Here is a 14,829-nt window from a genome sequence, read left to right as displayed (position 1 = left end):
GAGAGAATCCTGGGTTTCTACACCTCTGCCATGGACCTTTACAATTCTAGTCTCAGGAGAGTCCCCTCAACCACCTGGGCCTCCAGAGTAACACAGAGCCACCAGGAGACTGTCCAGAGGCACCACTCGAGCCCCCATGGAAACCCACAGGTTTTGGATTCCTGAGCAGCCCGGGGCCAGCTGCTGCTGCCCTGCCAAAGAGGAAGGCCAGGTATTTTTGCATATCCCAAAGACAGATACTGTGGCCCTGGTACAGAGGAAAGGGCAGACTACATACTGCACGACTCCCTGCCTCTGCCAATCCCTGTCAAATGGGCTCCTTCATCTAGACTGGCCCTCAGTGCAGCCGCCCCACTCCCACCTGAGCAGTACAGTTGTGACTTGGCATTCTTCTGACAACCCAGTCACTAAAGGCCACCGATAAGCCCTTCAGCTCCCATAACAGTCACAGTCATTGCTTCCTGCTCCCCATCTGCCCCAGGACCACAGAGTTGGGCATTGGGGGATGGCTGGGCACCTTTGCTCACCTCTAACAGCAATGTCTAGTGCCACTTCTGTGGGAGGGAAGTGACAGTGGGCCACGTGCCTGACAACTGCCAGTTTCCATTGTCCCAGCTGAGAGGTCTGCCCTCTAAAGTGAAAGGCCCACAGCACAGCAGCTCTGCTCCCGCCTGCCCATTTTAGCTGCAGCCCAGAGCCCTCCTGAGAGCCCAGTCACCATAGGACTGTGATTTGCACTCAGGCTCCCACTGTCTGAGTGTTCTGCCTGGCCCCACTTGAAAGTTCTTCTAATGACCCAGGGACTAGCATATCTTTCCCAATCACAACTGGCACCTGAACCTTGGGGCCCTGAGAACAAGTCCACAGGCCTGATCCTAGTCCGGCCCCTATGGAACTCATATATATTGTCTAGTGGGCCATCTATAGGCCTGAGAATTGGGGAATTATCAAACACCTCTGGCATCTGACCACTCCTACCAGGACCTGAGCTTAGGGCAACTCAACCAGCCAACACCACCACAACTGACACTCATCTTACATGAGCCAAAAGGTAAAGCCCTTCCCCGTCTCTACATGAAGCAGCAGCATTACCACATCAGAGAATAGCTGGACCATAAAGCTGTCTGTACTGGGCTGAGTGGACAGGTTCTGCCTGGACACTGCTCCTGTGGAGAGCCATGGGACAGGTGTTTTCTGTGGCTCTCAGCTATATTGTGGCCTGGAGATAGACAACAATGTACATCTCAGCTGAGAGTCATGAACCCTGGGACTGGGGCATAATAGGGGAACAGAGCACACTGTTGCCTAACTAGGATGTGGAGCTGGTGCAGCCTCCTCACTCCCCCAGCACCTGCAGAGACCTCAGTGCTTTTCACAAGGAACTTCTTTAGCCACTCCTATTAGAGCTGGTGCCTGCTCATCATTGGGGTATTTGTGGGCAAGCCAGGGAGTCCAGCTATGCCCAGCTGTATCTTCCCAATCCCTGCTAAACAGGAAGCTCAGGGACCAGGCACTGCATTTTCCAGTCCATCACTAGAAACAACAGAGAGCACCTCACAGTAAACAAATATCAAGTACATACCCATCTGCTTGTGTCCCAGCTGGCTATTACCCATAGGCACCACCTACTGGCCTGCAGGTCGAACTGCACAGCCCAAAATAAAACCTGCAAAGTGCAACTGGATGTCTGTAGAGGCAAAGCCAAAAGACCCTGCCCAACATATTCCACAGTCACACCCCTAGGGAAAGGGAGATAATAGTTAAAAAAAAAATCCCATCGAAATAAAAATAAATTAAAAAATAAGGAGTGTCGGCCAGGCGCAGTGGCTCACACCTGTAATCCCAGCACTTTGGGAGGCTGAGGTGGGTGGATCACGAGGTTAGGAGTTTGAGACCAGCCTGGCCAACATAGTGAAACCCTGTCTCTACTAAAAATACAAAAAATTAATTGGGCGTAGTGGCAGGTGCCTGTAGTCTCAGCTACTTGGGAGGCTGAGGCAGGATAATCACTTGAACCTGGGAGGCAGAGGTTGCAGTGAGCCGAGATCATACCACTGCACTCCAGCCCAGGTGACAGTGTGACACTCCGACTCAAAAAAAAAATAATAAGAATAAAAAATAAAAAAAAAGGAGTGTCAGGTCTTCCAAATGAGAAGAAACCAGAGTAAGAATTCTGGCACCACAAACAATCTGAATGTTGTGACACCACCTAAGGATCAATAGACCTTAACCAAGATGGAAACTCAGAAATGACAGATAAACAATACAAATTATGGATTGCAAGGAAGCTCAATGAGATCCAAGAGAAGGTTGAAAACCAACACAAAGAAACCATGAAAGCAATCCAGGAGATGAAGGAAGAGATAGATGTCTCTAAAAAAATAAAAAAATAAAAAAAGTTCTGGAAACAAAAAATTCGCTTAAAGAATTTCAAAATACATTTGAAAGCTTTAATAATAGATTAGGTCAAGCAGAAGAAAGAACTCCAGAGCTTGAAGACTGCTCTTTCAAATTAGCCCAGTCAAATAAAAAGAAAAAGAAAAATTTTTAAAAATGAACAAAGCTTTCGAGAAATACGGGATTATGTAAAGTGGCCAAACCTATGACTTGTAGGCATTCTTGGGAGAGAAGAAGAAAAGGTAACCAACCTGGAAAGCATATTTAAGGGAATAATTCAGAAAAAATTATTGAATCTTACTAGAGAAGTATACTTCTAGATACAAGAAAGTCAGAGAATACCTGCAAGATATTATACAAAACGAACATCACCAAGGCATATAAGTATCAGATTATCCCTATCCAAGGTCAAAACTAAAAAAAAACTTAAAGGCAGCTAGAGAAAAGAGGACAAATTATGTATAAAGAAAAACCCATCAGACTAATAGCAGACTTCTCAGGGGAATCCCTACAAGCCAGCAGAGATTAGGGGCCTATTTTTAGCTTCCTTAAATAAATAAAAAAAATGCCAGGCCAAAATTTTGTATCCTGCTGAACTAAGCTTCATAAATGAAGAAGAAAAAGTCTTTCCCAGACAAGCAAATACTAAGAGAATTTGTCACCTCTCAGCTAGTCCTATAAAAAATGCTTAAAGGAGTACTAAATGTAGCAAAGAAAGGACAATACTTATCATAAAAGGACCCTTAAGTTCAAAGCTCCCATTCCCTATAAAGGAACTATGCAATAGAAACTCCAAAACAACTAGCTAACAACAATATAATGGGAACAATATCAATATTAACCTTAAACGTAAATGGGCCTAAATGCTCTACCTAAAAAATACAGAGTAGCACATTGGATAAAAAGCAAGGCCCAACCATCTGCTGCCTATAAGACACCACCTACTGGCTACAGACACCTTCAGACTCAAGTTAAAAGGGTGGAAAAAGATATATAATGAAAATAGAAAACAAAGCAAGCAGGAGTAGCCATTCCTATATCAGATAATAGAGACTTTAAACCAAAACAGTTTTTTTTAAATAAAAAAAGGGGAAAAAAATAGAACAGCATATAATGACAAAGAGTTCAATACAAGAAGAAGATTTAACTGTCCTAAATATATATGCACCCAACACTGGAGTGCCCAGATTCATAAAACAAATACCACTAGACCTAAGAAAAGAGATTGATAGCAATACAATAATAGTGGGTGACTTCAATCCCTCACTGACATCAGTAGGCAGAAAACCAACAAAGAAATGCTGGACTTAAACTAGAATATAGATAAAATGGACCTATTACATATTTAGAGAACATTCTATGAAACTACTGTAGGATATACATTCTTCTCATCTGCACATGAAACAGTCTCTAAAATTGACCATATGCTTGGCCATAAAGCAAGTCTCAATACATTTTCAAAAAATGAAATCATATCAAGTATCTTCTCGGACCACAGCAGAATAAAATTAGAAACAATACTAAGAGGAACTCTCAAAACTACACAAGTACATGGAAACTGAACCACTTTCTCCTGAAGGACTCTTAAGTAAACAATGAAAGTAAGGCACAAATAAAACATTATTTAAAACAAATAAAAATGCAGACACAACATACCAAAACCTCTGGGATATAGCAAAAGCTGTGCTAAGAGGAAAGGTTATAGCATTATATGCCTACATCAAAAAGACAGAAAGATCCCAAATAAACAGCCTAACATTGCACCTCCAGGAACTAGAAAAATAAGAACAAACCAAACCCAAAGCTAGAAGAAATAACAAAGATTAGAGCAGAACTAAATGTGATTGAGAGCATAAAAATGATATGAAAGATCAAAGAGATGAAAAGTTGGTTCTTTGAAAGGATAAAGAATATTGAAAGACTGCTAGCTAGATTAACCAAAAAAACAGAGAAAATTCAAATAAGTACAATTAGACATGATAAAGATGACATTAAAACTGATACCCCAGAAATATGAAAGATCAGCAGAGACTACTTAAGAAGAACAGCTCTGTGTGCATAAACTAGAAAACAAGAGGGAATGGATAAATTCCTGGAAACACACAACCTCCCAAGATTGAACCAGAAAGAAATCCTGAACATACCAATAATGAGTAATGAAATCAAATTAGTAATTAAAAATCTTTTTAAAAAAGCCCAAGACCACACTGATTTATAGCTGAATTTTACCAAACCTACAAAGAAGAGCTGGGACAAATCTTACTGAAACTGTTACAAAAAACTGAGGAGAAGAGATTCTTCCCTAACTCATGCTACAAATCCACTACCAATCCCTGATACCAAAATCAAGCAAGGACACAACAAAAAAAGACTGTAGTCCAATATCCCTGATGAACATAGATGCCAAAGTTCTCAACAAAATATTAGCAAACTGAATCCAAAAGCACATCAAAAAGATTATTCATCACAGTTAAGTGGGCTTTATTCCAGGGATGCAAGGATGGTTCAACATATGCTAGTCAATTAATGTGAGGCACCATATCAACAAAATGCAGAACAAAAAACAATCATTTCAACTGATTCTGAAAAAGCATTTGATAAAATTCAACATCTTTTCATAATAAAAACCCTCAACCAATGAAGCATCAAAGGAACATATCTCAAAATAATAAGAGCTATATATGACAAACCCACAAACAACATCATACTGAATGGGGGAAAGTTGAAAACATTTCCCCTAAAAACTGGAACAAGAAAAGGATGTCCACTCTCACCACTCCTATTCAACATAGTGCTGGACTCCTAACCAGAGCAATCAGGAAGAAGAAAGAAATAAAAGGGATCCAAATTGGAAAAGAGGAAATCAAATTATCTCCATTCACTGATGATAGGATCATATACCTAGAAAACCATAAAGACTCCTCCAAAGGACTCATAGACCTGATAATGACTTCAGTAAAGTTTCAGGATACAAAATCAGCATATAAAAATCAGTAGCATTTGTATGCATCAATAGTGTTCAATCTGAGAACCAAATCAAACTCAATCCCATTTACAATAGCCATGAAAAAATCAAGTGCCAAGGAATACATTTATCCAAGGAGGTGAAACATTTCTACAAGGGGAACTACAAAACACTGGTGAAAGAAATTGTAGATGACACAAACAAAAAAACATTCCATAGTCATGGGTTGGAGGAATCCATATACTTAAAATGACCATATTGCCCAAAGCAATCTACAGTCAATGCATTTCCCATCAAATTGCCAACTTCATTTCTCATGGACTTAGAAAAAACAATTCTACAGTTCATATGGAGCAAAAAAAGCCTGAATAGCCAAAGCAGTCCTAAGCAAAAAGAACAAATCCAGAGGCATTACATTACCTGACTTTAAACTATATCACAAGTCTATAGTAACTAAAGCAGCATGGTACTGGTACAGAAATAGACAATTAGATCAATGGAACGGAATAAGAGAAACCAGAAATAAACCCACATACCTACAACCAACAAAGTTGACAAAAACAAATAATGCGGAAAGGACACTCTATTTAATAAATGGTGCTGGGAAAATTGGATTGCCATATGCAGAAGAATGAAACTGGATCTCTATCCCTCACCATATTAAAAATTAACTCAAGATGGATTAAAGACCTAAATCGAATACCTAAAACCATAAAAAATCTAGAAGAAAACCTAGGAAAAAGTCTTCTGGACATCAACCTAGGCAAATATTTTATGAAAAAGACTCCAAAAATGAATATAACAAAAACAAAAACAGGCATATGAGACTGAATTAAACTAAAATGCTTCTGCATAGCAAATGAAATAACCTACAGAATGAGAGAAAATATTTGCAAATTATTCCTCCAATAAAGGATTTATACCCAGAATTGACAAGGAACTCAATAAGTGAAAAACAAACAACCCCATTAAAAACTGGGCAAAGGACATGAACAGATATTCCTCAAAAGAATAAATAGCAGCCAACAAACACATGAAAAAAGATGCTCAACATCACTAATCATCAAAGAAATGCAAATTAAAAACACACTGAGATATGATCTTACACGTGTCAGAATGGCCATTATTAAAAAGTCAAAAAACAACAGATGTTGGCATGGATGTGGAGAACAGGGAATACGTATATACCATTGGTGGGAATGTAAATTAGTTCAATCTCTATGGAAAATAGCATGGAAATATCTCAAAGAACTAAACATAGAACTACCATTCAACCCAGCAACCCCACTACTGGGTATCTACCCAAAGGAAAGGAAATCATTATATAAAAAAGACACCAGCACACATATGTTTATTGCAGCAGTATTTATAGTAGCAAAGTCATGGAACCAACCTAAGGGTCCATTAATGGCTCTTTGGATAAAGATATTGTGGTATATATACGCCATGGAATATTATGCAGCTATAGAAAAGAATGAAATCCGGCCGGGCATGGTGGCTCATGCCTGTAATCCCAGCACTTTGGGAGGCTAAGGCGGATGGATCACCTGAGGTCAGGAGTTTGAGACCAGCCTGGCCAACACGGCGAAACCCTGTCTCTACTAAAAATACAAAAATTAGCTGGTTACTATGCTCCTGTAGTCCCAGCTACTCGGGAGGCTGAGGCAGAAGACTCGCTTGAACCTGGGAGGCACAGGTTGCAGTGAGCTGAGATTGGGCCACTGCACTCCAGCCTGGGTGACAGAGTGAGACTCCATCTAAAAAAAGAAAAAGAAAAAAAGAATGAAATCATGTCTTTTGCAGCAACATGGATGGAACTGGAGGCCATTATCCTAAGTGAACAAATCCAGAAACAATAAATCAAACATCACATGTTCTTTCTTAAAAGTGGGAACTTGACAATGGGTACACATGGGCATAAAGACAGAAATAAAGACACTGGGGACCCTCAAGTGGGAAGGGTAGAGGTTGAAAAATTGCCGATTGATTACAATGTTCAATTCCCTCATTAGCTGTATACCCATGTAACAAACATGCACATGAACTCCTGAGTTTAAAATTAACCCAAAAAAGGAGATCTGAACAAGTCAGGGAAGTGAATTAAAGCTTTTCTGAGGGGTGACATTTGAGCTCAGTTTAAATTTACTGAAAGAAGAGAAAACAAGGCAAAGAAGAGAAGAGTCTTCCAGGTATGAGGAAGGGCCCTGATACAGGAATGAGCATGGCAATTACAGAGGACAGAATGCCAATGCATCTAGACCTATCCCCTGGACAAATGTACCTAATATTTGCATAAAATTTCAGAAACATTGACATCCTGAGGTTCATAGGCTCCAGTACTGCTCTTCTGTCATATGGCGGCTGTGAAAGAACAAAATGATATAACCCCTATGGAGGGGAATTTGGCAAAATCTACAAAATCACGTGTTTATCCTTTGACCCACCAATCTCACTTCTTGGATCCTATCTCAAAGATATGCTTGCAAAAATATGAAATGGCAGATGCACATGGTTATTTGCACTATTACTTACAATAGTAAAAGTGGAGCCCTATCTGAATATTCATCAAATTCAGGACTAATGAGGCAGAGCAACACAATGGATTATTATGTAGATATACAAGAGAATGCGGAAGCTCTCTAAAGTAGAGTGTGAACTCAAGGACACAGAGTGAAGTGAAGAAAGCAAGGTGCAGAAATTGCACACAGTATGCCATCTTTTGTACTGGGGAAAGGAATACAAAGCAGCAGAGAAAGGAAGGTGCATGCATGTATATGTAAATACAGTCATTAAAACTGAAAACAAAATGGCACAAATAAGCCTAATTCCCTATCGAGTTTGCATTGCTGTCTCAACCACACAGAGGAAAGAATTATTACATCTGACTTTGGAACACAGTATCTTCACTGTATTTCTTCAGTATGATATACTCCAAAGACAAAAATACTGCATAGACATCTCAATATCATTTGAAGTGAAATAACATAAAAATGGGAACAGCCTCCTGCTGCTGCTCCGGAAAGATGAACATGAGAAGGGGACCATTATCTCTAACGGGAAAACTTCCGGCCTAAGGGTTGGGCCAAGTCGAGGTTCTGTGTGGGAATTCTGAGCGTATCAGTGGGAAGTGTGCAAGGCTTGTCATTTCCCTGAGCACTTGTTTCCTGTCCATGAACGACGAGAATAACTCAACTTTCCTGTTTTAAGTAGGGTTCTTTTTCTTCTTCTTCTTCTTTTTTTGAGAGGAATCTCGCTGTGTCGCCAGGCTGGAGTGCAGTGGCACGATCTCGGTTCATTGCCACCTCCGCCCCCCGGGTTCAAGCGATTCTTCTGCCTCAGTCTCCCAAGTAGCTGGGACTATAGGCGCGAGCCACTATGCCCAGCTAATTTTTGTATTTTTAGTAGAGACGGAGTTTCACCATATTGGCCAAGATGGTCTCGATCTCTTGACCTTGTGATCTGCCCGCCTCGGCCTCCCAAAGTTCTGGGATTACAGGCGTGAGCCACCGTGCCCGGCCTAGTAGTGTTATTTTTCACATACACCAATAGGCATCTTGGCTCAACATACGAAAGCCCCTTTCCACAGAGACAGCTGCCTCCAGCCTGGAGAAGATGCCACAGGAGGTAGAAGGAGGTCGCTTGCCCACGCCTGGGAGACCCAGCCAGAGTGAACAGGGAGGCGGCCCGGGCCGGGGTGCCAGACTCAGCATATAAACACAGCACTCCCAGGTAACCCTGAATTTCAGATAACCAACGAATAACTTTGTATGATACTATATTTGTACTCAAAAGTAACTCCTTTATCTGAAATTCAAAGTTGACTGCGCATGCGTTACTGTATTGTATCGGCAACGCTCCACCTGGAGCCCTTAGGCTGGTTTTCCTACTCGGGTTTGTGGAAGGGGCGCCCCCTGTCTTCCAGGTGCCCGCGGCGCTCTCCACAGAGGAGGAGCGCTCCAGGAGCAGCAGAGAGGGCGGCGGCAGCAGAGAGAGAGGGCGGCGGCAGCAGAGAGAGAGGGCGGCGGCAGCAGAGAGAGAGGGCGGCGGCAGCAGAGAGAGAGGGCGGCGGCAGCAGAGAGAGAGAGGGCGGCGGCAGCAGAGAGAGAGAGGGCGGCGGCAGCAGAGAGAGAGAGGGCGGCGGCAGCAGAGAGAGAGAGGGCGGCGGCAGCAGAGAGAGAGAGGGCGGCGGCAGCAGAGAGAGAGAGGGCGGCGGCAGCAGAGAGAGAGAGGGCGGCGGCAGCAGAGAGAGAGAGGGCGGCGGCAGCAGAGAGAGAGGGCGGCGGCAGCAGAGAGAGAGGGCGGCGGCAGCAGCCCGGCACTGACTGGAGACCCAGGTGAGTCCTAGCAACTTACACGGCCCAACGGTCAAAACCGCCTCTGTGGTAGGCGCGCACCCAACGCACGCACTTACGCTCAATCCGGGAGTCGCCTCCGGCCTCTGACTGGAGACCCAGGCGAGTCCTAAGCAACTCACAAGGCCCAACGGTCAAAGCCGCCTCTGTCGTGGGCCCTCACCCAATGCACCCACCTACGCTCTCTCAATCCGGGCGTCGCCTCCCGTTGCCAGGCAACCAGAGCGCGCGCAGCAAAGAGGAAGCGGGACTGACGGAGGAGGAAACCGAGGTTCGGAGAGACTGAGTGACTTGCTGAAGATCACACAGCTAGTAAGAGGCAGAATCAAGACGAACTTGGGGGCTGGGTGCGGTGGCTCGTGCCTGTAGTCCCAGCTACTCGGGAGGCTGAGGCAGGAGAATCGCTTGAACCTGGGGGGCGGAGGTTGCAGTGAGCAGAGATCGCGCCACTGCACTCCAGCCCGGGCGACAGAGCTAGGCTCCATCTAAAAACAACAACAACAACAAAACAACAACACAAAATCGCGCCACTACACTCCAGCCAGGATGGTGAGACCCTGTCTCAAAACAAACAGCGGCAACATAAAAAGCTCAAAAACCAAACCAAACCAAAAAAAAACCCTGGAAATTGAACTTGGGCCCCAGGATGGAAACTGACTACCTGAAGAGGTGCTTTGGAAATTGCCTGGCCCAGGCACTTGCACTTGACGTGAATGAAGTATATTCTTCCACGTACAATTACATATATGCATTCATATGATTATGTACAGTAGTAGATTATTAAATGTTGAAGAGCACTAACATACCACGTACATAATGGAACTGTATTTAATATTTATTTTTGGTAGTGATATGGCACATGAAAATAATTTGTTTTCTTATGTAGAAAATGCAGGGAATGGCTTAAATAGAATTTCAGCTTTGGGGGCTCATAATTGAGTGAGAGGCTTCTTCCTTGATTCCCCTGGGAAGGAAGAAATCTTCATTTTTGGTTTGCAAGACCATGAAAACAATAAGTACAACAAATGAAATACTTGACACTCAAGGAAACATGTTTTAAAAAAAGAGAAGATATAGAAAAGAAGTATAAGTTATATATTCAAAGAGAAATTAAACGATATTTTATTAATTTTAAAAGCCATAGATTATAAAAATAAAAATTTGCCCTATGAAAATAGAAAATCCTTAAAATAGTAGGTGAAGAACAGAATGGTTAACGCCAGAAAAATTTTGACCTGAGAGACTTAAATAAGTAATTCTCCCAAAATACAGTAAAAGGGGAATAATGACAAAGAATATAAAAGAGATATGGAGGATACATATACAGAAATTTCAATATGCATCCAAGTTATGGAAATATTAAATGGAGTAGAGTACAATCAATAATAATTATAACAACAATAGATGAGAAATTTTCAGGATTTAGCTAAAACATAAATCTTCATCTAAACTTCAGAGTGGAAAAACACATAATACTCAAAGGAAATACAATTATATTGACTTCCAATTTCTCATCACCAACACTAGGAAGAAGAAAATTTAAAAGAAAAATCTTTGTCACCTTGGGTAAGCAAAGAGTTCTTGGACATAAGACCAACACCAAAGAACAAACTGATAAGGTAGATATTATGAAAATTAAAAACTTTACTTCTTCAAAAGACCATTAAAAGATTGAAAGGCAAGCCATAGTCTGGAAGAAAATAATTGCACATCATATATTTAATAAGTTTGTATCTAGAATACATAAAGAACTCTCATAACTCAATTTTAAAGAGTAAACAATAGGCAAAAAGATTTGAACAGACACTTCCCTAGGGAAGATACTCAGATAGAAAATAAGCACCTGAAATTAACATCACTAGTCATTAGAGAAATGCAAATTAAAACCACAACCAAATACCAATACACAATAATTAGAATAGCTAAAATAAAAAGACTTTACAATACCACATACTGGCAAGGAGGAGGAGTAACTAAAAATTTATTGTTTAAATGCAAAATGGTACCATGGGGTTGGAGCCTACTAGTCTAATGAGGTTTTAGCTTAATAAAAGTGTTTAATTTTCATTCAATTAATGTGGCATAAAGTTTTACAATCCTTATTTTTCAGGAATTAAGTATGATATACTTGCTTAAGACTTTGAGGGTTGTTGTTCTGGCTAACCTAAATTCCTGATCCAATGCTAAAAATATTCGTGCAAGGGGGAAAGAAAAGATTGATAATATCCTAAGTGGAGATAGAAAGGCTATTTTGTTTGTATTCTTGACCGGGCATTTTGTTTTTATGTTGTTGGTGGTTGGCAATATTGTAAGTGATGTAGAGTAAATTAGTCATACATAAAAATATAAACTAAGTAAAGCTATGATAGCTACAAATGTTGGTATAATAAACTGTTGTTCTTTGACATGAATAATAATTCATTTAGGTAAAAATCCGGTAAGTGATGGTAGACTTCCTAAGGAAAATAAGGTAACTGAAATTGTGGTTGCTTAGGGTGATAATTTATTTCATGTGTATGATGATGATAATGCTGTGGTACATATATTTAATAATAATTGCCTTCTGGGAGAACAGCTTAAATTTCTCATTTGCTTTACATCCTGCTGCTCATTTGAAATTTTCATTGGTTCACAGATATTTTAAGTAGCAAACACAGCTCTGAGGGCAGAAAATGAATGCGACAGTTATCGCCTTGAATTATACTTCTGATGGTGCGAAGAGTAGCTTTCTCCCCCGCCATCATACTTATTGTGATCTCTGTGGCTCCTGTAATTTGTTTTTCCTCTCTATGAACCGGAAGTACATCATCAGAACAATTTATGGCTAGGCACGCCCGTAATCCCAGCACTCTGGGAGGCTGAGGTGGATGGATCACCTGAGGTCAGGAGTTTGAGACCAGCCTGGCCAATATGGCAAAACACTGTCTCTACTAAAATACAAAAAGATTAGCCAGGTCTGGTGGTGTGCGCCTGTACTCCCAGCCACTCAGGAGGCTGAGGCAGGAGAATCGCTTGAACCTGGGAGGCGGAGGTTGCAGTGAGCCGAGATCATGCCATTGCACTCCAGCCTGGGTGACAAGAGTGAAACTCCATCTCAAAAGAAGAAAAAAAAAAAAAGAACAATTTATTATTGAAATACTCAATCAGCACCTCCAGCCCTCCCTACCAAGATGGCTTTGTGGCAGGCCATGTCTCACTAATGCAGGCCTCCATAACAACTGTTTCAGAGTGGTTAACTATTAAAAGCCAGTGCTCTTATACACAGGTTGGAATGTAACAAAAGCCCAGCAAGAGTTTTGCCTAGGCCTTTCCCAAACCTTAAAGCATGATTAAACACGTCTATTGGAAGTCTGAAGGAACTCCCCAAACCTCTGCGATTTATCAGGAGACAAGATAAGGGTAATCACCCCAGCGTCTAGACTCATTTAGATTAAGCAAATTTACTGAGGCTCTAGAGGAAGGTCGTCAGGACTCAGACCTTAGTTATAGATTAAAAGAAGTTAATCACTTACGTCTTTAGATGAATGCACACTTACATGTAGACGTATAGCTTAGAAGGTATATGAACTCTGGAAAACTTTGTAATTTTGAGTTGGTCTGGCGATAATTTCTGGGCCTTTTCCCCATAACTGGTTACAGAGATAAAAACTCTCTTCCTCCCCAGTACATCGTCATCTTGTTATTGGGCCATGAGAAATAGCAGCCCGACCCTCAGTTTGGTCCAGGTACTCAGCTTGGTCTCTACTGTGCCTGGATCATGGTTCAAATTCGTCTCATATCACTTTTGTTGTCTCGTCATTCCCTGACTCTGCTTTCTTTCAAAGGTGTTAATTCCTAATAAATGTTTTGCCACCGCCACTTTGTTTTAGCATCTGCTTCTGAAAAATCCAATCTGCAACAATCCTCTTCAGATGGGTTGAAGCAGAAGGAACAAGCCATGCTCACAGGGAGCAGGGTTCTCCCTCTCCCTGTGAGTCACAGTTACTTTACAATTCACTATGCTTCATCCTTGCCCCAGAGCCTTCTGAAAATAATAAACTCTCATTAACCCAGAGAAATGACAATGTTGCATCAACTGTCTCTGTGAGGATTCCACAGGGCCTGAAGCCTTACATTTTCTACCAAGAGCATGAAAGAATTTTAGCTGCTGCTCAACTTCGGAAAGGGAAATGCCTTGAAAGTAAAATTGAAGGGGACGTGGGATCCATTCAGACACTGAAATATCTCTTACATTCTAGGTTACTTAAAACTATTTTTCTAGTTTCTTCAGTAGAATTTTTAGTACACTTTGAAGTTGTTTTTGAAGTTTGAATGCATATGAAAAACCATACAATTACATTGTTCTCTTCTACACCTTTCATAGATTGAACACACTCATGTAATTGTCATCCAGGTCAAGAAAAAAACATTGCTGACACCCCCAATCCCATTTGTACATTCTTTCAGTTACCATCCTCCATCACATAACCCATAGGTAAACATCTAACAATATAGTTTCCAGTGTACTTTGGAAATCCATATAAATAGAATTATAAAGGATATAATCCTCTCTGTTGGATTTTTTATTTTATATATTGTTTGTGAGATCCATGTATAATCTCGTTGGCTGTGGTTGTAGTTTTTTCATTCTTGTTACTATATTGCACTCCATTGTGTGAATAGACTGCATTTCATGTATTCACTTTACTGCTGGTGTATTCTAGTTTGCTGCTATTATGAATAAAACCGTTATGGCTATTTTGTACATGTCTTTTGATGTATTGTGTATGGAATTGGTTCCTTCTCGTGGGTTCGTGGTCTTGCTGACTTCAAGAATGAAGCCACAGACCTTCGCGGTGAGTGTTACATCTCTTAAAGGTGGCACAGACCCAAAGAGTGAGCAGCAGCAAGATTTATTGTGAAGTGCGAAAGAACAAAGTTTCCATAGTGTGGAAGGGGACCCAAGCGGGTTGCCACTGCTGGCTGGGGTGGCCAGCTTTTATTTCCTTATTTGTCCCCGCCCATGTCCTGCTGATTGGCCCATTTTACAGAGCGCTGATTGGTGCGTTTTACAATCCTAGCTACAGAGTGCTGATTGGTGCATTTTACAATCCTCTTGTAAGACAGAAAAGTTCT

General features: G+C 41.3%; 1 protein-coding gene across 1 annotated transcript; it reads left to right on the top strand.

The window, feature by feature from the left end:
- The first annotated feature begins 136 nt into the window (after positions 1–136).
- Positions 137–14,450, top strand: LOC129049293 (octapeptide-repeat protein T2-like). The gene is made up of 3 exons (XM_063711974.1): positions 137–211; positions 9,236–9,696; positions 9,930–14,450. Exons 1-3 carry the CDS (start codon positions 137–139, stop codon positions 10,081–10,083), a joined length of 690 nt encoding a protein of 229 aa, XP_063568044.1. The 3' UTR covers positions 10,084–14,450.
- The last annotated feature ends 379 nt before the right edge of the window (positions 14,451–14,829 follow it).

This window comes from Pongo abelii, chromosome 10 (assembly GCF_028885655.2).
Source record: "Pongo abelii isolate AG06213 chromosome 10, NHGRI_mPonAbe1-v2.0_pri, whole genome shotgun sequence".
Taxonomy (NCBI): Eukaryota; Metazoa; Chordata; class Mammalia; order Primates; family Hominidae; genus Pongo; species Pongo abelii.
This window is presented reverse-complemented; position numbering and strand designations above follow the sequence as displayed.